At 42.3% G+C, this 20,982-nt stretch overlaps 6 protein-coding genes across 7 annotated transcripts; 3 read left to right on the top strand and 3 right to left on the bottom strand.

Annotated features, from left to right (window-relative positions):
- Positions 1-530: 530 nt before the first annotated feature.
- Positions 531-1,190, bottom strand: LOC150048151 (histone H2A type 1-J-like). The gene has a single exon (XM_090356219.1). It carries the CDS (start codon positions 1,172-1,174, stop codon positions 608-610), a length of 567 nt encoding a protein of 188 aa, XP_090212345.1. The 5' UTR covers positions 1,175-1,190; the 3' UTR covers positions 531-607.
- Positions 1,130-3,390, top strand: LOC150048150 (histone H2B type 1-C/E/F/G/I). Of its 2 annotated transcripts, XM_090356220.1 has the most exons (2): positions 1,130-1,665; positions 3,272-3,390. In XM_090356220.1, the coding sequence occupies exons 1-2, from the start codon at positions 1,289-1,291 to the stop codon at positions 3,339-3,341; spliced, it is 447 nt and encodes a 148-aa protein (XP_090212346.1). In that variant the 5' UTR covers positions 1,130-1,288; the 3' UTR covers positions 3,342-3,390. The 2 variants fall into 2 exon arrangements, with proteins under 2 accessions (XP_090212346.1, XP_090212347.1); XM_090356221.1 differs by lacking the exon at positions 3,272-3,390 and having other exon boundaries at positions 1,131-1,669.
- Positions 3,391-5,169: 1,779 nt separating this feature from the next.
- Positions 5,170-5,491, top strand: H4c11 (H4 clustered histone 11). Its single transcript, XM_090356237.1, has one exon. It carries the CDS (start codon positions 5,180-5,182, stop codon positions 5,489-5,491), a length of 312 nt encoding a protein of 103 aa, XP_090212363.1. The 5' UTR covers positions 5,170-5,179.
- A 5,762-nt stretch (positions 5,492-11,253) lies between these two features.
- LOC150048148 (histone H4) lies at positions 11,254-11,575 on the bottom strand. Its single transcript, XM_090356238.1, has one exon. It carries the CDS (start codon positions 11,563-11,565, stop codon positions 11,254-11,256), a length of 312 nt encoding a protein of 103 aa, XP_090212364.1. The 5' UTR covers positions 11,566-11,575.
- A 2,304-nt stretch (positions 11,576-13,879) lies between these two features.
- LOC150048147 (histone H2A type 1-D) lies at positions 13,880-14,346 on the bottom strand. Its single transcript, XM_090356228.1, has one exon. It carries the CDS (start codon positions 14,344-14,346, stop codon positions 13,954-13,956), a length of 393 nt encoding a protein of 130 aa, XP_090212354.1. The 3' UTR covers positions 13,880-13,953.
- A 78-nt stretch (positions 14,347-14,424) lies between these two features.
- On the top strand, positions 14,425-15,135 carry LOC150048146 (histone H2B type 1-C/E/F/G/I-like). The gene is made up of 2 exons (XM_090356466.1): positions 14,425-14,455; positions 14,566-15,135. Exons 1-2 carry the CDS (start codon positions 14,425-14,427, stop codon positions 15,015-15,017), a joined length of 483 nt encoding a protein of 160 aa, XP_090212592.1. The 3' UTR covers positions 15,018-15,135.
- Positions 15,136-20,982: the final 5,847 nt, after the last annotated feature.

Here is a 20,982-nt window from a genome sequence, read left to right as displayed (position 1 = left end):
AATCAAAGTGACCTTGCAACCTCTCTTGTAACCTTTGCTTTACTAGCAATATCAACACTCATTTATTTTGGTGATATTAGCGTTGTTTTCTCTATTGGATCCTCAATTTATATTTTTTATTATGAACATGTCATCTTGCAGATCACTTCATTTCTCAAGCATTCTTTCTATACTAGTACTTATTCCTGCCACATTGCTTTTCTTGCTTTTATCTTTCTCCCGATCCAGTGTTTTCTCTACAGACAGGGTCTTCCTCACCTATGGGGGAGACTGGTTGGCCTAGAACTTAGTATCCTTCAGATTGTCTTGTAATTGTTTATAATGGGGATACAATGCTTGGCTTTTAAAAATTGCTTTAGGAAAAGTTGGGTCAGAAAACTTTTCCTAAAGTCGTCTTTGCCTGGAGTTTTACCAGTGCTCAATGTTACCCACCAACTTGACATAGGTATCTCCACTTCCTGCTTGAGGAAAAAAATATTAAGAAGCTACTTGAAAGTACCTTGAAAAGTGACTGCAAGCACAGAAGGAAATACAAGTAGTGTCACTTCTTTATGAGTTAGTAAGTGGCTCTGAAAAGAGCCTTTGTTTAAGAAACAAAATGAATCCCTCATTTAGTTTTGTGGTGACTCTCAGTCTTCTTGGGCAGCAGCACGGCCTGGATGTTGGGTAGGACGCCGCCCTGGGCGATGGTGACCTTGCCCAGCAGCTTGTTGAGCTCCTCGTCGTTGCGGATGGCCAGCTGCAGGTGGCGCGGGATGATGCGGGTCTTCTTGTTGTCGCGGGCAGCGTTGCCAGCCAGCTCCAGGATCTCGGCAGTCAGGTACTCGAGCACCGCCGCCAGGTACACCGGGGCGCCGGCTCCGACGCGCTCGGCATAGTTGCCCTTGCGGAGCAGGCGGTGGACACGGCCAACGGGGAACTGCAGGCCGGCTCGGGAAGAGCGGGTTTTGGCCTTGGCGCGGGCCTTGCCACCCTGCTTGCCACGTCCAGACATGTCGGAGTACCAACTGTCGTTTCTGGTTAGCACAGAAACGGAAGGCGAAAACGCACCTTTATAGTCCGCAGTGGGTGCGGAAAGAATGCTACGCGATTGGTCTGTGTGCGCGGTTGATTTGGACCAATAGAATTCGGTTCTCCTTGAAGCGCATTGTGATCGGACGATGACGTCACACATGCGTACTCACCAATCACGGGAGGGTCTTGGCACTCCTAATTTGCATAAAGCCACGTAGATAAAGAGGGGCCTCTGGCGTGTTGCTCTAGAGAGTGAACAGCTATCGCTTTCAACATGCCTGAGCCAGCGAAGTCCGCTCCCGCGCCCAAGAAGGGCTCGAAGAAAGCCGTGACCAAGGCGCAGAAGAAGGACGGCAAGAAGCGCAAGCGCAGCCGCAAGGAGAGCTACTCGGTGTACGTGTACAAGGTGCTGAAGCAGGTCCACCCCGACACCGGCATCTCGTCCAAGGCCATGGGCATCATGAACTCGTTCGTGAACGACATCTTCGAGCGCATCGCGGGCGAGGCGTCTCGCCTGGCGCACTACAACAAGCGCTCGACCATCACGTCGCGGGAGATCCAGACTGCCGTGCGCTTGCTGCTTCCCGGAGAGCTGGCCAAGCATGCCGTGTCCGAGGGCACCAAGGCCGTCACTAAGTACACCAGCTCCAAGTGAGCTCTTCCAGTTGTGCAGGACCCAAAGGCTCTTTTCAGAGCCACACTATGTTTTCAGTAAAAGCTAAGCTGCTGCATTTTCTTCATCCTGTCCCTTATCTACCCTTTACAAGAAAACTGAAAACTCAGCCGTTTACATTCTGTTCTTGTAACTCCCACCTACTGTCTTCAGTGAAAGCATGGATTTTAAATTACATGGTTTTTGCCCCCATGGTGTTTTAAAAAATAACTGGTTGCATGCAGTTAGGAAAAATGGAGATTTAAGAAATAGTTCTTCACTTCCGGTGTCATAGACCGCTGAATGTTAGTGTGTTGGGCAGCAGCTTTTCTTTGTCAGGAAAATAATGCTTTTGATGCTAAAGCTGTGAGTAGTAGCAATTTTCTGGAGCATAGGGTACTACAAGGTGGTTTATAGGAACAATTGGCCATGTCCACATTGTGTATATTGTGAAAAATAGTGCCTAATATGTGGTGACGTTTTCAAAAATGTAAAGTTAGAGCAAAACCACAAAACAAAGGGAAAATAGGCAACAAATGGAGTGTGCCACCTACCATTATCATTAGAACCTCTGATATCTGGGTCGGATCAGAATAGTGAGAAGAATCCTTTAAATGTGGCGTTCAGGTTTAGCCCACATTTGGACTTGAAGATCATAAAGGGTTCTATTTGCCTTTAAAAGTGGTAAGAATTGTCCATGAGATGTCAGTGTCTACAGTTTTAAAAAATACTGTGAAAAGCGTGATTCGGATTCATCAGTCTAAGTAGCCTTACTGGAAATATTTTGAAAAGCATATGAGAATTTTTAGGAAAGACAAGATAGCGATGAGGCCCAAAAGTAAGGTTGGCAGGAAGGTGAGGAGGAGAAAAGAACTGAAGGGACAAAAGCAGAATGTATGGGTCTTACAGCACGCTGACTTAGTGGAGAATGAGAAGATATGTCCGGTATGTTTTATGTAGGTTTTAGCTTCTAAAAGTAGGTACTCAACAAAAGCTTTCAGACTGCTTGACTTGGAAGGAACGAATTTATTGTTTTAATTTAAGAAGTGTTATTTACTATGAGGCCAGGAACTGGCCTGTTAATATGGAAGGTCTGTTTATATGCCAGTGCAAAAAATACTAAATGGAGCCAGATTTAAAGTGTCACTGTTTCACTGTTTTTGAACTATAGAGGTTGTAGTTTTATGCGTTGCGGGCTGTCTCCAACTACCTGAGTGCCAGGTGCTAGTGGAACAGAGTAGAGGTGGCGTCCACTCAGATCACCTGTTTCGAGAGCATACACTTTCTGACCTGCCTGCATCCCTTGGTGGGTAGGATCCTTGTGACTCTTCGAAAGCTTCCTGGTTTGATCACTTTGACATCAGAGTTTCATCAGTTTACTATATGTAATTATTAGAAACTTCCAGAAAAGGACAGTTTACAATAGTACTTCATTTGTGGCAATATAAGTAACAGATTAAGTGAGACTGTATTGTAGAAAGCAAACAGGTAAGTCAATATGAGGAAACTTTGTGGAGAAATGCTAAGATTCATATTAGCTATTTTTTTTTACTAGCAGGATATCATTAAAGTTGTCTAACCAATTATCTTCATTAATCTTTACAGCATTAAATGGAGCAAATGCTATTGTTTTCATTCACTTTATGAAGCTGATGAAATTATGAAAGGAGCATAAGTACTGTATTGAAGGCACAATTTCAATAAAAACTTCTCTAAGCTTTTCACTACTCTTTCTTCTAATTAACACAAAAACACTGAAAAAAGAATTTATTTACCAAGCATGTTAGTATGAATTCTACTAATTTTACAGTTTAAAGGATTTTTTTTTTTCTTTTGTGGGTCATAGGGCTTGATCTTGGCCTAGCCACTGTCCCTGAACTCCTCAGCTCAAGGTTACCACCCTACCCCTGGGCCTGGGCACTGTCCCCGAGTTCTTCAGTTCAAGGCAATCACCTACCCTGGAGCCAAGCCCCACTTCCAATTTTCTAGAGGTTAATTGGAGATAAGAGTCTCAGGACCTTTTGTGCCCGGGTTGGCTTTGAACCTTGATCCTCAGATCTCAACCTCCTGATTAGCTAGAAGTATGGGCTTGAGCCACTGACCCTGGCTAGAGTTGAAAGGATTTTCTAATTCCATCCCTATGTAGGAGAGAAAGCTTCCTTTCAGTAGAAAGGAAGGGTTGAGCAATAAAATATTGGAAATAAACTGAAGATATACCATATTTAGCAGGATACGTATGAACATGTATTACATGCCTGTATCACATGAAGGAAGACTAGACATGGATAACCTTACTGAGATCTAGACGTTGAAAGGCATTCTTCATAGTGGGAGAGGGGAGCTGTATAGAACTCGAGGAAGAGTAAATTGACTTTTGTGAAAGATGGGTGAACCCTGCGGGAAAGGGTTGGTATTAATCCTATGGGTTGCCCCGAGTCATACAGATTATCTCTCCTTGAGAAAGTATCTCTCCTAGAGAAAGTATTTACAATAATTGCCACTTCATCATCCTTCGTCGTTTAATTCAAGCAGATCAGAAAAATCCCCTCCCACCATTTGCACTCAAAATGCAAAAAGGCTTTTTTTGAGGTTGATTTAACCGATTTATTTGTCCTTATACATGTCAGACAAAAATTATTGTGGTGGCTTACGCCTGTAATCCTAGCTACTCAGGGGGCTGATATCTGAGGATCAAAGTTCAAAGCCAGGCCCGGAACTAACGTTCGTGAAACTTTTCTCTCCAATTAACCACCAGAAAACCGTAAGTGGCACGGTAGCTCAAGGGCTCCCTGAAGAATTCAGGAACAGCACCCAGGCCCAGAGTTTAATACCCACCACAAACCAAAGAGAAAAAAAACCAAAAAGCTGAAGTTTAATATTTTGATAGAAGCCATTTGGACTGGGATTTATAGGACTTGCCAGTCCTCCTGACCATTCCAAATAAACGTACCTAAGGGGAGAAAATAGGACCGAAACCACTCTTTCGAAAGCCCTGGAGAGGAGGGACGCAGATGAAAATCTAAGCGTCACGAAGGAAGCCAAGGCTACTTAGCACAGCCTACCCGTTCTCTTAGAACGGTGAGCCTGCAAGATGCCTTAGCAGCTCGCACTTGCTCTCGGTGTGATGGGATATCGGTGGTTGTCGGCTTGCTCGAATCCATTCCGTGCCTACTTTCCTCTAGATTACCGCTTTGTCCTCAAGGGAATCTGTACAGCGACAGCGCAGCTCCACTAAGAAAGCCCCAGACAGGGAGACAAAAACCTGTCTTCCCCTGCCCTGCCGGGCCCTGCCCGGCCCTGCTCGCCCTGCTTCGCCCCACCCCTCCCTGCTCCTCTTTCCCGCCAGTTGGCCTGCCTGTCTCCGCCCCCTCGCGGGCGGGGCCGCCCTTCCCGCCTGCTGTCTGCCGGTTCTCACTTCGGTCCGCGGCAGGACGTATAAAGGCTTCTGGCCGGAGCCAGAGGGCTCACAGCTAGCTTCTTCCTCCTAGCGTCCATTTCTCCTTCTGGGCAATCATGTCTGGTCGTGGCAAGGGCGGCAAGGGTCTGGGTAAAGGCGGCGCCAAGCGCCACCGCAAGGTGTTGCGCGACAACATCCAGGGCATCACCAAGCCCGCCATCCGTCGTCTGGCCAGGCGCGGCGGAGTGAAGCGCATCTCGGGACTGATCTACGAGGAGACCCGCGGGGTGCTGAAGGTGTTCCTGGAGAACGTGATCCGCGACGCCGTCACCTACACCGAGCACGCCAAGCGCAAGACCGTCACCGCCATGGACGTGGTCTACGCGCTCAAGCGCCAGGGCCGCACCCTCTATGGCTTTGGCGGCTAAAGACCTCTGCAAATCCGCTGCTCTGCAGCGCTATCCACAAAGGCCCTTTTCAGGGCCGCCACATCTTCACTTAAGGAGATTAGACACTTGGCAGTCCCATTTTCTCTAGTTTTGATTCATTGCATGTGGTTATCCCTTTTGATCAGTTTTCATTGCAGCTATCCCAGTCTTTTGCAAAGACCGGGACAAACTCAATGCCAGACTTTGTAATAACTAATAGTGATCTAAGAGGACCATTTTACTTTTCTCTATTCCCCATTTCTAACTGCAGACATGCTACTCCCCCAGGCTTCTTGGAATTTTTCATAACTCTGCTTTTACTTCCACAGTACCTGTTATAAGCAACCTGATTATGGATGCTATATATTACATTCTTTAACGTTAGCTTCTACCCAAGCTTTAGTGTGGTTGCAGTTATAAGTAGCATAGTTTACTAAATGCCCGTTTTTTTCAATACACCTGTTAGTTTTCAGGAATGTGAGTTTTCCAGCACTATTCATAATCTCATTGCAGTGCCTTGCGTGAATGACCAGTGTAGGCTTAATTCGGTTGTGATCTTTTTTGTATCTATGGCATTTACTAAAGAATTTATTAACAATGATTTTTACATATTTCAACTCATGTTTAATAAGTATTCAAGAAAGGAATCTACAATCACTGGCACTTAGGTTTTAGAATGTAAGTAGAATTAAGATAGTTGGTAAGTCATTGATATATATATATTAATCTATAATAAAATGTCTGTATATAGCCCATCATAGATTTTTATGTCTTTGTAGTTATGCTTATGATTATATCTCCAAGACCATGTCCATAACCTTGGGTGCCCAAATATGGTTATCGCTCTTGTACTGTTTGGATCTAATATGCATATTAAGGATACCACGTGCCTTTTGTTCCCTTGGCCTTGACATGTCTCACTCAACATGATTTGTTTTAGCTTCCTCCACTTCCCAGTGAATGCCATTATTTTATCTTGTCTATTGACTATGTAGAATTCCATTGTATATGCATTTTTTTGTATCGAGTCATCTGCACTAGGGCATCTGGGTTGTTTCCATGGCCTGGCTATTGTGAATAGTGCAGAGATAAACATAGCTGAGCAAGTGTCCTTATCATATCTTGGGTTATGATGTTCAGGATAGATGCCCAGAAGTGGTATGGCAGGATCATAGGGAAGGTTAATTTTCAGTTAAGAAACCTCCACACTGCTTTCCAGAGTGGCTGAACTTGTTTCATTCCCACCAGCAGTGCAGTAGGGTTCCTCTGTTGGGGACCGACTGTGGGGTCAGTGACTTTGACTGTGGGGTTAGTGACCTTGGACCCGCACAATTGAGTACATATGAAGTAAGCTCTTATCATGATTTTGGGCTGTGTCAATAGCTTCTCATTTAACCTGTTTGGGACTTGATAGCTTCTCATTTAACCTGTTTGGGACTTGATAGTTTCTCATTCAACCTATTTGAGACTTGATACTGTTTGTAAGAATGTAGCCCCTGGCAGTTCCCTAGTTTAAAGAAGCGTATTTAAGGTCAGAACTGGAAATAAACTGGGCTACAGTTTTGGGCTACAGGCTTCTTAAGCCGTGGCTCCTGATTTGGGCTGTAGCCCTCCCGAACCCCATCTGTTTGTCTCCTATTTTTTCCTAGTCCCTGCCCCCTTTCAGGAATCCCAATTTGCGAACCCTGGTTCGCTGCCGGCTGGCCCTGGCATTCCTCTTTCTCCACAACCCCGCCAGCATTTATCATTCAGAATATTGGCTATTCTAATTGGGGTAAGATGGTATCCTAGAGTTGTTTTTATTTGCATTTTCCCTATGATCATGGATGATGAGCATTTTCTCATGTTTTTCTGCCATTTTAACCTCTTCTTTTGGTAAGTCTCTCTTTAGTTCCCTTTCCCATTTAGTGATTGGTTTGTTGGGTTGGGGGTGGGGGGGGTCGTTTCTTGAGTTCCCTGTACATACTGTATCGCTATCCCCTCGGCCGGCAAGGAAGATGCAACAAGTGAGACTTCTCGAGCAGCAGTTTATTCAGCAAGCTTACAGCTATGCCGGGTCGACCCCGACTTCCTCAAAACCCTGGGCTTTTATAGGCCCATCATCCAATCACATTTGCTTTCTTACAATTCTATAGCCAATAATATAAGTACACCTCTATAGCACATTCTAAACAAGTAGCAATATGGCATTACACATACTTCCAATCATGCATAAAGCTCATGAACAATCACATCTTTTCCTGGAAACTTTCAGACAAACAACTCAGTGGCGCAACCACAAAGGCGGATGCCAGCGCCATCTTGTAATGGCGAATGTAATAGCTCTCTACAATACTGGATATTAAGCATTTGTCTGATGTATAGTATCTGTTCCCAGTTGGTCAGCTATCTTTCTACTTTAGTAGCTATGCTTTGATCTGTGCAGAAACTTTATCTTTAGGTAGTGTAGAGACCCCCCACACCCACCCCCTTCAGTACAAACAGGAACTTCTGCTTTTACTTCCACACTATTGGTTATAAGCAACCTGATTATGCATGCGATATTACATTCTGACTATCAACTCCTCCCAGCCTTGCTGCCGAGTGCCTGTGGTTGAGTTCCCTGCTTGGCTTATATCCTGCGATAAACCTTGCTCTTGCATTTCTGACACCTCTATCTCAGTGTTCTTCTTTGGGGGGACCCCTCCTCTGGGCACAACATTAGTTCCATTTGTCTCTCTCCAACTTGTTGTGACCCTGAGACATTCTGTTCACGAAGTTTTTGCCTGTTCCTATGAGTTCCAGTGTGTCTCCTACTCTATCATGTAACAGTTTCAAGGTTTCAGGTCTGATATTGAGGTCTTATTCATTTTGAGTTAAGGCTTGTGCATCATGGTGAAAGACTAGGATCAATTTTGAGTTTTCTGCATTCTATGGAACTTTTTAAAACCTATTTTCCCAGTATTTTCCCCAATAGCATAGACTTAGAATCTATCAAAGAAAGAAAGATGATGTGAGCCAGACATACGTGTTTCACGTCAAAGCATAAAATCAGGAAGCCTAGACATTCATTCAATATCAACAACTGTTTTGTTCTTTTTAGCAGAAACTGAGGGTTTGAGCCAAGGGCCTTCCTCACAATTCTAACAACCTCCAAGGGCCGCTAGGATTACTAGGTGTGTACCACCACACCCAGTTCTGCAGCTTTTTGTGCCCTCCCCCTTTTAAACAAGTTAAATCAATGTCTGGTGTGGATTACATGCAATATGACTATCATTTATCACTGATTTCCACTACTATGGGTATTTTCAGAATTTTAAAGACACCTCCGTGACAATACAATTTTCTCATCCATTTGAATTTTTAATAAGGACACACAGGTCGTGGAATTCTTAGCCCCCAGTGAGATCCACACTAAATTACACAGGGTAGGTCATTCCATGTTAGGCTTATTTGTGGCTGATTTTAGAGGCTACACAGCCAAGGAAGGAAGGAATCCACCTTTTTACTTTTGTCCAAACACTTAGTGGGATGGTTATCCTATGCCAATAATTCTAGCTAGTTGAGATCTGGAGACCAAGAATACTGAGGGGGCCAGAAGAACAAGCTAAACAATTCAGCGAACTTAATCTCAACCAATAATCAACATAATCTATGTGGCTATAAACACAATCTATGTGGCTATATGGTGGCTGCAGAAGGAAAAAAAAAGTGTGATCCTATCTGAAACATAAGAAAGGGTGGGAGCACGGCTCAAGTGGATGAGTTTAACAAGCACAGGGTCCTGCACTCAAACTCCAGTCCTGTATCTACAAAAATAAAATAGAAACAAAACCCCATGGAATGGGTTAAGGTGGTACAACGAGGCATGCCTGTAATCCCAGTACATAGGCGATTAAGACTGGAAACCTAACCAAGAGTTGTTGATCTATGTGGACTACACAGATTCAAGAAACAACAGAAAGCAGTCTTTGGATTTACATCATTTATAGCTAACTAGAGGTTGTTGTTGCATGAAAAGTTCTTGCTTTAAGCATCAGTGCTTTATTGATGAAGGAGAAATGGACAAGCTAAGAAACCCCCTGTAAGCCCACCTTGTTCTGGGAAGTAAAAATTTAAGGTCCAGTGGTCATGGTAAATATCTAGTCCAGGAATACAATTAATGTACATAAATTCCAGTAACTGGCCTGTTTACAGGGTCCAGCGGTCACCAGGACCCAACAAGTTAATCACCTACACCCAAAACAATCAGAAATATACTTATGAATCAAACTAAATTTTATCCAGTCATGAGCCTGTAGCTGTAACTTGTTTTTACATTATAAAACCTGTGTAAAATCTTTGCTCGGGACCTCTCAGCGTCACTGGTAATGAGTGCGCAGAGGTCCCGGTTTGAACTCGTAATAAACAACCCTTGCCCCTTTGCTCTGGCCTCGGCCTCTGGTGGTTCTTTCCGGGACCCAGGAGTTCAGGTACAACATTGATACTTGGTTTTACCTTACTAGTAGCTCTACATTTATTCCAAGCCCATCTCTCTTCCCTAAGTGGGTAATATACAGCACATTCATTTCCTATTTGTCTATACTCACTCCCATGAAGATTTTACCTAGCAGAAATTCAAATGCCATCAGTATAGTATTGACTCAATTTTACATCTCAAGCTTGTTATTCTCCAAAACTTAACTCAGCTATTTGCTTCATTTACATAAAGTTTAATACTCCAAGACTAGCATTCCAAAATACAAGTGATATTCCTCCTACAAAAAATTAAAACTATTAATTCAACCCTTAGTAGCATCATATATACCCTTTCCCACACTTCCAATCTTCAAGAAACTTCCTTGACTTCAGCATCACAATGCATGCGCAATTTTTCAACTTTCTGAATATCAGTACTTAATGCTTTCATGTGTAACTGAACCTTCCCGTGTAACTGCTTTTCTCTCACTTCTAAATTACTATGGCCTAATTAATTTTTGCCTCGTTTCCCACTGGGTGGCATTTTAATATATACATATATATATGTATATATATATGTTTGTTTTTTTTACTTTATTCCAGAGGTGATGTACAGGAGGGGTTAGTTACATAAGCCAGGTAATTAGCATGTGCCAACACCTGTGCATCCCGCATCCCATCTTGATTCCTCCTGTCTGGAACGAAATTCACGTGGAGGCCGCGAGGAATCTCCAAAAAAACTTCCAAACATGGCTTGCAGTGAAAGGAAGTTTAAATGCTGGAGGAACAGTTAAAATACGTTTAAGCAGTAACATAACAGGGCAAGAGACAAGATGGAACAGTAGCAAAAAAAAAATTCTCCTAGGTGTAATAAACTTCACTAATGGCAAGGTTATTAACACCTGAGGCAAACTTAAAACACTCAAAAGATCCGGGTACAATTTTACTTACAGTATACAAGATATAGAATTGACTACAGTCCTTGCACCAAAAGTCAACTACCATACCTTTGCCATACTACAGTGTACTTGATCAAAATAGGCAAAGACGCTATTAAAGGCTTAGCAATACATCTAAGAATCCCGCTATATTAAATATTTACAAGCAAAAACGTTCTAAGACAGGGAAGCAGAGAAATTAAAGCCCTAGGAAATGGCAACTTTATGCTCATTTAATATCCAAGAACCAAACAACGTAGTCACCTGAAAAAAGGGTGCTATAATGAAAGTGTAAAAACAAGTATACATGCTCTTCCAAGAGAGAATGTGGCGGCCCTGAAAAGGGCCTTTGTGGATAGCGCTGCAGAGCAGCGGATTTGCAGGTCTTTAGCCGCCAAAGCCATAGAGGGTGCGGCCCTGGCGCTTGAGCGCGTAGACCACGTCCATGGCGGTGACGGTCTTGCGCTTGGCGTGCTCGGTGTAGGTGACGGCGTCGCGGATCACGTTCTCCAGGAACACCTTCAGCACCCCGCGGGTCTCCTCGTAGATCAGTCCCGAGATGCGCTTCACTCCGCCGCGCCTGGCCAGACGACGGATGGCGGGCTTGGTGATGCCCTGGATGTTGTCGCGCAACACCTTGCGGTGGCGCTTGGCGCCGCCTTTACCCAGACCCTTGCCGCCCTTGCCACGACCAGACATGATTGCCCAGAAGGAGAAATGGACGCTAGGAGGAAGAAGCTAGCTGTGAGCCCTCTGGCTCCGGCCAGAAGCCTTTATACGTCCTGTCGCGGACCGAAGTGAGAACCGGCAGACAGCAGGCGGGAAGGGCGGCCCCGCCCGCGAGGGGGCGGAGACAGGCAGGCCAACTGGCGGGAAAGAGGAGCAGGGAGGGGTGGGGCGAAGCAGGGCGAGCAGGGCCGGGCAGGGCCCGGCAGGGCAGGGGAAGACAGGTTTTTGTCTCCCTGTCTGGGGCTTTCTTAGTGGAGCTGCGCTGTCGCTGTACAGATTCCCTTGAGGACAAAGCGGTAATCTAGAGGAAAGTAGGCACGGAATGGATTCGAGCAAGCCGACAACCACCGATATCCCATCACACCGAGAGCAAGTGCGAGCTGCTAAGGCATCTTGCAGGCTCACCGTTCTAAGAGAACGGGTAGGCTGTGCTAAGTAGCCTTGGCTTCCTTCGTGACGCTTAGATTTTCATCTGCGTCCCTCCTCTCCAGGGCTTTCGAAAGAGTGGTTTCGGTCCTATTTTCCCCTCTTAGGAATGTTGTTAGTACTATTTTTCAGTAGTTATAAATCAGATTTTGAAATTCCTCTTTACCTAGCTGATGGAGTAGGAACGACTCCTAAAATTCTACCCTCTGTAGAAAGTAATCAATTTGTTTCACAGAACAAGTCTAGCAAATTTGTCTTAGGAAAAATAATTAAAATAATTACAATGAATATGTGTCTGTTGGGTTGCAAGAATTTTCTGATAGGGCTTAAATTTTTCTGATAGATTTCCAGTGACTTTAAGATCTTATTTTATCTCACAAGTTTCTTCTAGTACACTTTAACCTATCTTAGCAATCCGTTGACTTACTACAATTTCAAAATAAATCATGTTTCTTCATTTAAGGCCTGTTGACTCATTACATTTGGGACCAGTATTTTAATTTCTGTTTTTTTTTTAAACTACACCTCGCCTCAAATTTATCACTGTGTGACATATTGGAAGATTATTTTAAATCCCATTTCTACATGAAATTTCTTTAGTTTCACCCAACTTCCATGTCATGGTAATTTTAGAATTGTTTTGTGAAGTCTCCAACTCCTTTTATGACTTCTTTTTTATATCTACATTCACCTTATAATTGAGATTGAACTATTGATCTTTTTCCTTTTTCCTGTCAGTCATAGGGGTTGAATGCAGCCTACGCACTGTTCTGGAGCTTTTTTGGTGAAGGCTAGCACTTTATTACAGCTCCAACTTGGGTTTTATTTTCTGGTTGTTAATTGGAAATAAATCAGACTTTCCTGCCTGGGCTTCCTTTGAACTGCAATACTCAGGCTAGTGAGTGGCTGGGAGAGAGTGCATCAAGTTAGCCAAATAAATGTATTTTTGGCATCACTTTGAAAGGATTTCTCTATGCATATCCTTACAGATTATAGATGAAGTGATACTACAGAAATGATAGCATAGTATAAATCTTTCGTGATTGTTCTCTCATCTGTAAATTGTCTTCTATATACTTACTGGTACACTAACCGCTCATTGAATACCTGTATTTCCCTTTAATCATTCAAGTCCCCATAGTCTCACTCCTTTTTATTTTCTTAAAGGATTGTTTTCACTTATTAGATTGGAACTAATCATAAGATTCACAGTTTGATCAGTTTCTGGACTTGTCCTTGGGTACTAAGAGTTAAGTGTTCAGTCTAAAGCCAGATCATGAAGCATGCCTGGAATCCCAGTATTGTGGAGGCTGAAGTAGGATTGTGATGTCCACTTTAGTCTAGACTATGTTCTAAGGCCTCATGTCGAGAACATTTTTCCTGTAGGAAAGCATGTTTGTATTTTATCAATGCACATAACCCCTGATACATGTGATAAAGGCGTTTTTAAGTTGTACTTTGTAGAATAGTGAAACAAACTGCAATAAACCCAAAGATGAATTAAGTGCAGCAATACAATGAAAAAAAATGTAGGTGATAACTTACTTCTCATTTGAGAAAGCTGAGGTTATGGTTTATTCTAGTTAACATGCAGAAAGACAGCACCTACAGATAACTTGGGATGTGTATACACTTTCATCGTGGCATTAGTTGATGCGTAGAGTAAAACTACAACCTCGACATTTTGTACTCAAAAGTAAAGATTTCTATACCAAAGTACTTAAAGGGCCTCGAAATAACACCACTATACACTAACCATATTCTGCAAGCAATGAAACTTGGAAGTGATACTACTTTCTCCTGACCAAGGAAATCCAGTTGACAGCAAGGAAAAGCAAGTGGTTAGCTCTCTCGGGATAAGATAGGTGGCTCTGAAAAGAGCCTTTGGTTTTAATAGCCCGAAGGCTGGTCCTTGGAAGGAAAAAACAAGCCTTATTTGCCCTTAGCTTTGTGGTGACTCTCGGTCTTCTTGGGGAGAAGCACGGCCTGGATGTTAGGCAGGACACCACCCTGGGCGATGGTGACCTTGCCCAGCAGCTTGTTGAGCTCCTCGTCGTTGCGGATGGCCAGCTGCAGGTGGCGCGGGATGATGCGGGTCTTCTTGTTGTCGCGGGCCGCGTTGCCAGCCAGCTCCAGGATCTCGGCAGTCAGGTACTCCAGCACCGCCGCCAGGTACACCGGGGCGCCGGCTCCGACGCGCTCGGAGTAGTTGCCCTTACGGAGCAGGCGGTGGACACGGCCCACGGGGAATTGCAGGCCGGCTCGGGAAGAGCGGGTCTTGGCTTTGGCGCGAGCCTTTCCTCCCTGCTTGCCGCGTCCAGACATCGTGAAAGCACAAGGACTTGTTCTGCAGATTTGAGTGCGCTAGAACCGTTCATCTTATAGTATTTGAAGGGCGCGAAAATGAGCCAATGCTATTGGCTACAAGGAGCTGGTTCATTTTAGCCAATAGCATCGTAGTTTTGAAATTCTCTAATTCTGATTGGATCGAGTAGATGACCCAGTCAGGATTCGCCTCTGAGCAGACTGACAACCTTGTTTAAGAAGTTGTCAATAACTGGAGCAATGTAAATCTTTGGTTCAGTTTTCCTTTCTACTGTTTGTTTTTCTCAACTATACCTGAGCCAGCGAAGTCCGCTCCCGCGCCCAAGAAGGGCTCGAAGAAGGCCGTGACCAAGGCGCAGAAGAAGGACGGCAAGAAGCGCAAGCGCAGCCGCAAGGAGAGCTACTCGGTGTACGTGTATAAGGTGCTGAAGCAGGTCCACCCCGACACCGGCATCTCGTCCAAGGCCATGGGCATCATGAACTCGTTCGTGAACGACATCTTCGAGCGCATCGCGGGCGAGGCGTCTCGCCTGGCGCACTACAACAAGCGCTCGACCATCACGTCGCGGGAGATCCAGACTGCCGTGCGCCTGCTGCTGCCCGGAGAGCTGGCCAAGCACGCCGTGTCCCAGGGCACCGAGGTCGTCACCAAGTACACCAGCTCCAAGTGAGTCTGTTCTCAGGAAGAAAACAGTCTCCGTGCATCACAAAAGCTCTTTTCGGAGCAAGAACTGTCACTCGCTTGTGGTTTCTTCAACTCAGTACAACGACAGCTTTCTTTTTTTTGGCTCTGGAAATTCCCACTGCAGTGTAACGCACTTTACATTTCCCCTTTTTGAAGGCTCGATGTTGATTTGTATCAAATCTAGTAAAATGGTAATTAGTCCTTATTCAATAACTTGCTCGTCTCTGTCCACCTTTCAAACTGGCTTACTTAATGAAGAGCTTGCCACAGAAAGGCACTGATTAACTTCACTTTCGAGTGTATTCGATTCTGTATTTGCCAAAATTAAAAACAAGAGAAAGTCAAGACTGGCATCAGTGGCCAAACCAGATGCTACGCGGGAAATTTGAAACCCTCCATTTCTCTTTGTTCAGGAGCTGTTTTCCTGCTCCTTTGTTCCTCCTCACAAGTGAAATAAGTACCTGTAGGCAACAATCATTTATATTTCCCACCTTTCCTGGTGTGATCCACAGCATGTTTTCTTTTGTCACCTTCACTAACAACTTGCCTATCAATTAGGTGGAATCTTTTTTGGACACAGGGCTTGAGCACTGTCCTTGGGGTTTCTTAAGGCTCGAGCTTTACCACAGCACCATTTCTGGCTATATATATATATATATATATATATATATATATATATATATATATATATATATATATATATCTGTGCTACTGAAGAATTGAACCCCGGTCTTTGTGCATGCTAGGCAAGCATTCTACAAGAAGGCCAAACTCCCGGCCCCTGGCAGGAGTTTTAAGAAGGAAAACATCTGTGTGGTCTATTATTCACTGTTCCCCCCCTTAAAATACAGAATTTCTTGAATGACTTGAGCCCACTCAGGTTTCAGATATCTCTGAAACTATCTCGAATATTATGCCTGGTTGAGCTTTGACTTCATTTCTTACTGCCCTTACATACCTCATGTCTAAACATTTTTACAAAATTATTATGAGACATCTGTCCTGGTTGTGCATGGGTGTATATATGTGTATGCATGATATATGTGTCCATATCCCTCTTGATTCTGTTTGAATACACATCTAAAAATTTTGTGTCTTCTACCTCTCACCACAGACAGACTTGAAAACAAAATCAACTGTCCCCCTTCTCCACCTAATTTGAACTAATCTAAATTAAGATGCTATTTTATTGTTTTATACTGAAACACGTAGCTCTAGGAATTCACATAATTTTTATTTTTTAGTCAATATCCTCCCCCCCACCCAAAAAAAAGCAATCAATGGAGTACAAAGGAATGTCCTCAAACCCAGAAATGTTCATAGAAGAAATAAATTTTCCCAAGCCATGTCACCATGGCCTTCCTATCCAACTTGGAAACACACAGAATTTTTCTGGGATCTAGGTAGTGCTCTTGTGAGGTTTTTCTTTAATGTTTAAAAATGTCACATGGTCATTTTTGGGTTGACCAGGAAAGTTGAACTCAGTGACTTGAACTTGCTTAACTTGCTCTGTAGTAATTGAGCTATGCTTCCAAGTCCTGCTTTTTGTGGGTTATTTGGCGATGGAGTTTTAGAGTTTTCTGCCTAGGTTGCTTTCAAATTGAATTATAAGCTAGAGCTTCCTCATCTCCTAGGTCAGTCTTACTCATTGGAGCAACCAAAAAACAATCTGCCAAATATTCAGTATGTTCTCGAGGGTTGGACCTATTTCCTGAGACATTACATTAATGCAGAAGATACTTAGTGGGAGTGGCTGGAAGAAACCTAGGAATCCTATAAAGTCCCACCAAATACTTTGCAGTGCTAATATGTCTGTTTTAGAAGAAAAAACTTGAGGCATCTGCTCTAGGTTTGACTATTTTCCATATCCTTAGCTTGGCTGCTGTAGGATCCTTATCTCCTCAACAACTTACTTGAATTTGTGACTACTCAGAGGACTTGGATGTTGAGGAGTGGTAGGCTATTTGTATTGTAAATGGTCATGAACTCAAAACTCCTCCTTAGGTACTATTTCTTAAGCCATTTTATTGCTGATCAAAAATTTGGTTCTGCAGGCAAGCTACTCTACGGGCTTTGAGCTAAGGCAGTAGCATTATTTCACATTCAACTGTAGCCTGATGAGCAGAGAACAGAGAAATACACTGAAATACAATTGCCTGGTCTCTTCTATAGGATCCATTGTGATACTGCAGCTTATGTATACATATACCTGACAACATAGGGAATTCAGCTTTCCTAAAAATACAATACAGAGCCAGTTCAAAGGGAGAAATGAGCACCTCACAATTGCTCCTAGACAGAGAGGCTTTTTGTAAACAGTTTAATCGTCTTCTGCTTCTACCTTAGTAACTGTCAGAGCCCTTCCTTTGGCCTGCATGGTTTTTGCATACTATGAGGCTACTCCTCATTTCCTATTTCTGTTTATTTGCTTCCTTCACTCAAACTCCCTGGACTCTTAATAGACCTTCAACATGCTGAGAGAAGTGCTCCAAGCATGAACACCTTGTTTTCTTTCTGACTTGAATGTATCTCTGATGTTTTCCCTCACTTCTTGCAGGTTGTGCCTAATGTCACATATTGTCTTGTGCCTAATGTGCTCATTGTGATGGAGGATCCTGATTGGTGTCATACAAAAAAATGAACCTGATGTCCTGGTAGTCTTCACTATGCATTCTCTGAAAGGATACAGTACAAAGGCACTGTGCTGAAATGTTCAGATCATGGCTTATAAAATCAGTTGAAAATATGCATCAAGAACAAGAGTGAAAAGATGACTAAGTTAACAGCTTAGTGTGGGTTAGAAGGCTGACATTGAGTGAAATGTGTAGTTTTAGATATCTGATCCAGAGAAACTCTCATTATGGTAAAACATATAAACTGTGCTTTTTTTTCTTAAACTTATTTTGTTGAAAGAAAAAAAAAAATCAGCCAGGAGTTTGGCCTAATGGTAGAGTGCTTGCTTGCCTAGCATGCACAAAGACCCGTTTCAATTCCTCAGTACCACATACATAGAAAAAGCTGGAAGTGGTGCTCTGGCCCAAGTAGTACAGCTCTAGCCTTGATAAAGCTCAAGGACAATGTTCAAGCCCCACAACTGGCAACAGAAAAAGAATAGAAAAGAAAAGAAAAATCTGTTCCATACATGTTACAGCTGATAACACAAGACCCATAACTTTTCTGCTGTTAGTAAAAACTCAGTAGTCAAAAAACTGGAAGTAATGCTGTGACTCAAGTGGTAGGGTGCTAGATTTGAGCAGACAAACTCAGGGACAGTAACAAGGCCCTGATTTCAAGTCCTAGCACTGGAAACAAAAGGAAAACAAACAAACAAACGTACAAGTCCCTCTTTATCTTTTCTTTTTCTACTTTTCTTTTCTTCTCAAACATTTAATATCTTTTGCCATTGCTTCAATTTAATTAGTTTGATCACCTGTGGGAAAATAAACTGCATCAGTGTGTATCTTGATATATTTCTGATACTTGGAAGAGTTCTTGGCACATGAAGAAGAAAAAAAGAACTGGAAAACAGTATTGTCAATACTATGTGATAACTCTGAAATCTGAGGTTGTTTTATGAGTAGGAAAGGGGGTTTGTCTACCCTAAGTTAAATGCCAAATAAAAATACAAGATTTGGGCTGGGAGTTTGGCCTATTGGTAGAGTGCTAGCCTAGCATGCATGAAGACCCAGTTTTGATTCCTCAGTACCACATGAGCAGAAAAAAGCTGGCAATGGTGCTGTGGTAGAGTGCTATCCTTGAGAAAGCATAAGGACAGTGCTCAGGCCTGAAGCTCAAGGCCAGGACTGACCAAAAAATATATATATCTATATCTTTATACATATATATATACATATATACACACACACACACACATATATATATATATATATATATATGATTCACCCTTAACATGAAAATATGAGGAGAGGGAAAGATACAGAACATTCAATCTGTATTAGTATGACTTAGATAGCCATCAGTTCTGGTGTGTATTATTAAAGTCAACAATGATTATATCTACATCTTGCAAAAAGCTACAAAAATTTTAAATGGTTTCACCAAAAATGACAAGCCTTTAAGAAAGTGGATATGTTTAACTTGATTTAAACATATTCAATGTATGTATATGATACTTCATTAATATCTACAATGTTTATGGTTGTATGCATTGGTTATACATACATTAAACAAGAAGCGTTGCATATTTTGAAAGATTATAAAATTAGATGTATGCATCTTATGTTTATGTTTATATTTATATTTCTCTCCCACAATTCACAAAATATTCTCACAATAGTAATGGGATTATGAACTGCTATTATCCCTATAAACATAAGTTTCAGAAAAATCAAATCTTTACCCTTTGAAGTAGTGACATACTTTAATGGTCTTGTAATTTAAAGCTAGGGCCAGCAAAGGATTTTTGGGTTTTATTTTTGTTTTGGTGGTCATGGAGGGTGAACTGTGGGCCTGGGCATTGTCCCTGAGTTTGTCAGATCAAGAATAGCATCCTACCATTTGAGCCACAGCAACCTTTCCAATTTTCTGCTAGTTAATTGGAGATAACAGTCTCATATACTTTAGTGCAGAGGTTGGACTTGGACTGTGATCCGCAGATCTCAGCCTTCTGAGTAGCAAGGATTACAGGTGTGAGCCACCACCCTGGCTCAGTGAAGGTGTTATAAGCAAAAGCTATGCAAGAGGAGGAAGGTGGTATTAGTTGCGTGTATGTTATAAAATAAACCTTTAAATACTAAAGAAAACCATTCTACCGTTGAGATTCTTGAATCTTCAGAAGCTGAAAATATAAAGCTATAGGAAAGGAAAGAAAAGCCCGTGCATGGGCAGGACATGTGTGTGTGCATATTTTTAAAATTTGGAGATGCTTTAAGAAACAAAAACATTAAAAGCTGGGATAATCAAGATTTCCATAGGAGCAAGATGTGATTCTTTCTTTCTTTCTTTCTTTCTTTCTTTCTTTCTTTCTCTCTCTCTCTCTCTCTTTCTTTCTTTCTTTTTTTTTAAGAAAAGAAAGGATCTGGATGGTGGCTCAGAGGGACATTACCCAATTGAGATGGTACATTTCAGGAAGAGTGATACTTTACTCAGCCTAAATGGCCATTTCTTCACTAAATATCAGTATTTTCAGGTACCTTCAATATCAGTACCTTTAATATCTTTAGTACATTCAGATGTAGGTTACCATAGTAAAGAAATGGGTGAATGAAATGCTTCTAGTCACCTTCTGGAAATAAAATAATCACTTGCTTTTTCTGAAGACTTGGCTTAAAACTCTCTGTCTTTTGTTTCTTGTTCTCAAAAAGCTATATTTTATTTCCATGGGACACTGGTTTAAAATAAAAAGAAATGTCTTCTACCATCTTTTATGTGCATTTATTTTTGTGGAGGTGCTTAATTTCAGCTCACTGGAACCATTTAAACTTAGAAATCCTCTATTATTACAGAAAAGGCAGAGTGAAGTGAAATGTGGCGCTTATAAATTTGTGTAATTTCACACACACACACACACACACACACACACGATAGAGATAGGGAGAGCTGCTGGGTGGGTCCTTGAGCTCAGATAAAGTCACAGAAAAATTCCAACTGCCAGCCAGACGTCTTCACATAAGGATCCAAACTTATCAATGTGAACGTGATACAATTAAGATTTGGAACGTTTCATCACTCTTAATCTTAATATATTTATATCATCAATTATATATGGGGCAAATTGTGCCTAGAATAAGTCATAACACTTAAGATGCAAAACAAGAAAATTAAACTGAAGGTTCAGGTTCTCTTTAAACTAATGTATTTGAGTTTCCTAGTGCGAAGCCTTAAAATAGTGGTTGGTGAAATCTGTAAAAATGTCCAAAAAGGACATCATTTGTGTCAGATTTTTACCTTGAAAAGCACTTGAGTTGTTTTAATTTTCTAATCTAATATAC

This window comes from Megascapheus bottae, chromosome 22 (assembly GCF_031878675.1).
Source record: "Megascapheus bottae isolate mThoBot1 chromosome 22, mThoBot2.hap1, whole genome shotgun sequence".
NCBI classification, from domain to species: Eukaryota; Metazoa; Chordata; class Mammalia; order Rodentia; family Geomyidae; genus Megascapheus; species Megascapheus bottae.
Note: the sequence above shows the minus strand (reverse complement) of the source record. Positions and strands in the feature narration are given on the sequence as shown.

Coding starts and splice junctions, on each gene's coding strand:
- LOC150048151 (XM_090356219.1), bottom strand. CDS start 1,174: ATGTGTGACGTCATCGTCCGATCACAATGCGCTTCAAGGAGAACCGAA.
- LOC150048150 (XM_090356220.1), top strand. CDS start 1,289: ATGCCTGAGCCAGCGAAGTCCGCTCCCGCGCCCAAGAAGGGCTCGAAG. Junction 1,666..3,271: donor ACTAAGTACACCAGCTCCAA/GTGAGCTCTTCC, acceptor TAATCTTTACAG/CATTAAATGGAGCAAATGCT.
- H4c11 (XM_090356237.1), top strand. CDS start 5,180: ATGTCTGGTCGTGGCAAGGGCGGCAAGGGTCTGGGTAAAGGCGGCGCC.
- LOC150048148 (XM_090356238.1), bottom strand. CDS start 11,565: ATGTCTGGTCGTGGCAAGGGCGGCAAGGGTCTGGGTAAAGGCGGCGCC.
- LOC150048147 (XM_090356228.1), bottom strand. CDS start 14,346: ATGTCTGGACGCGGCAAGCAGGGAGGAAAGGCTCGCGCCAAAGCCAAG.
- LOC150048146 (XM_090356466.1), top strand. CDS start 14,425: ATGAGCCAATGCTATTGGCTACAAGGAGCTG. Junction 14,456..14,565: donor CTATTGGCTACAAGGAGCTG/GTTCATTTTAGC, acceptor ACCTTGTTTAAG/AAGTTGTCAATAACTGGAGC.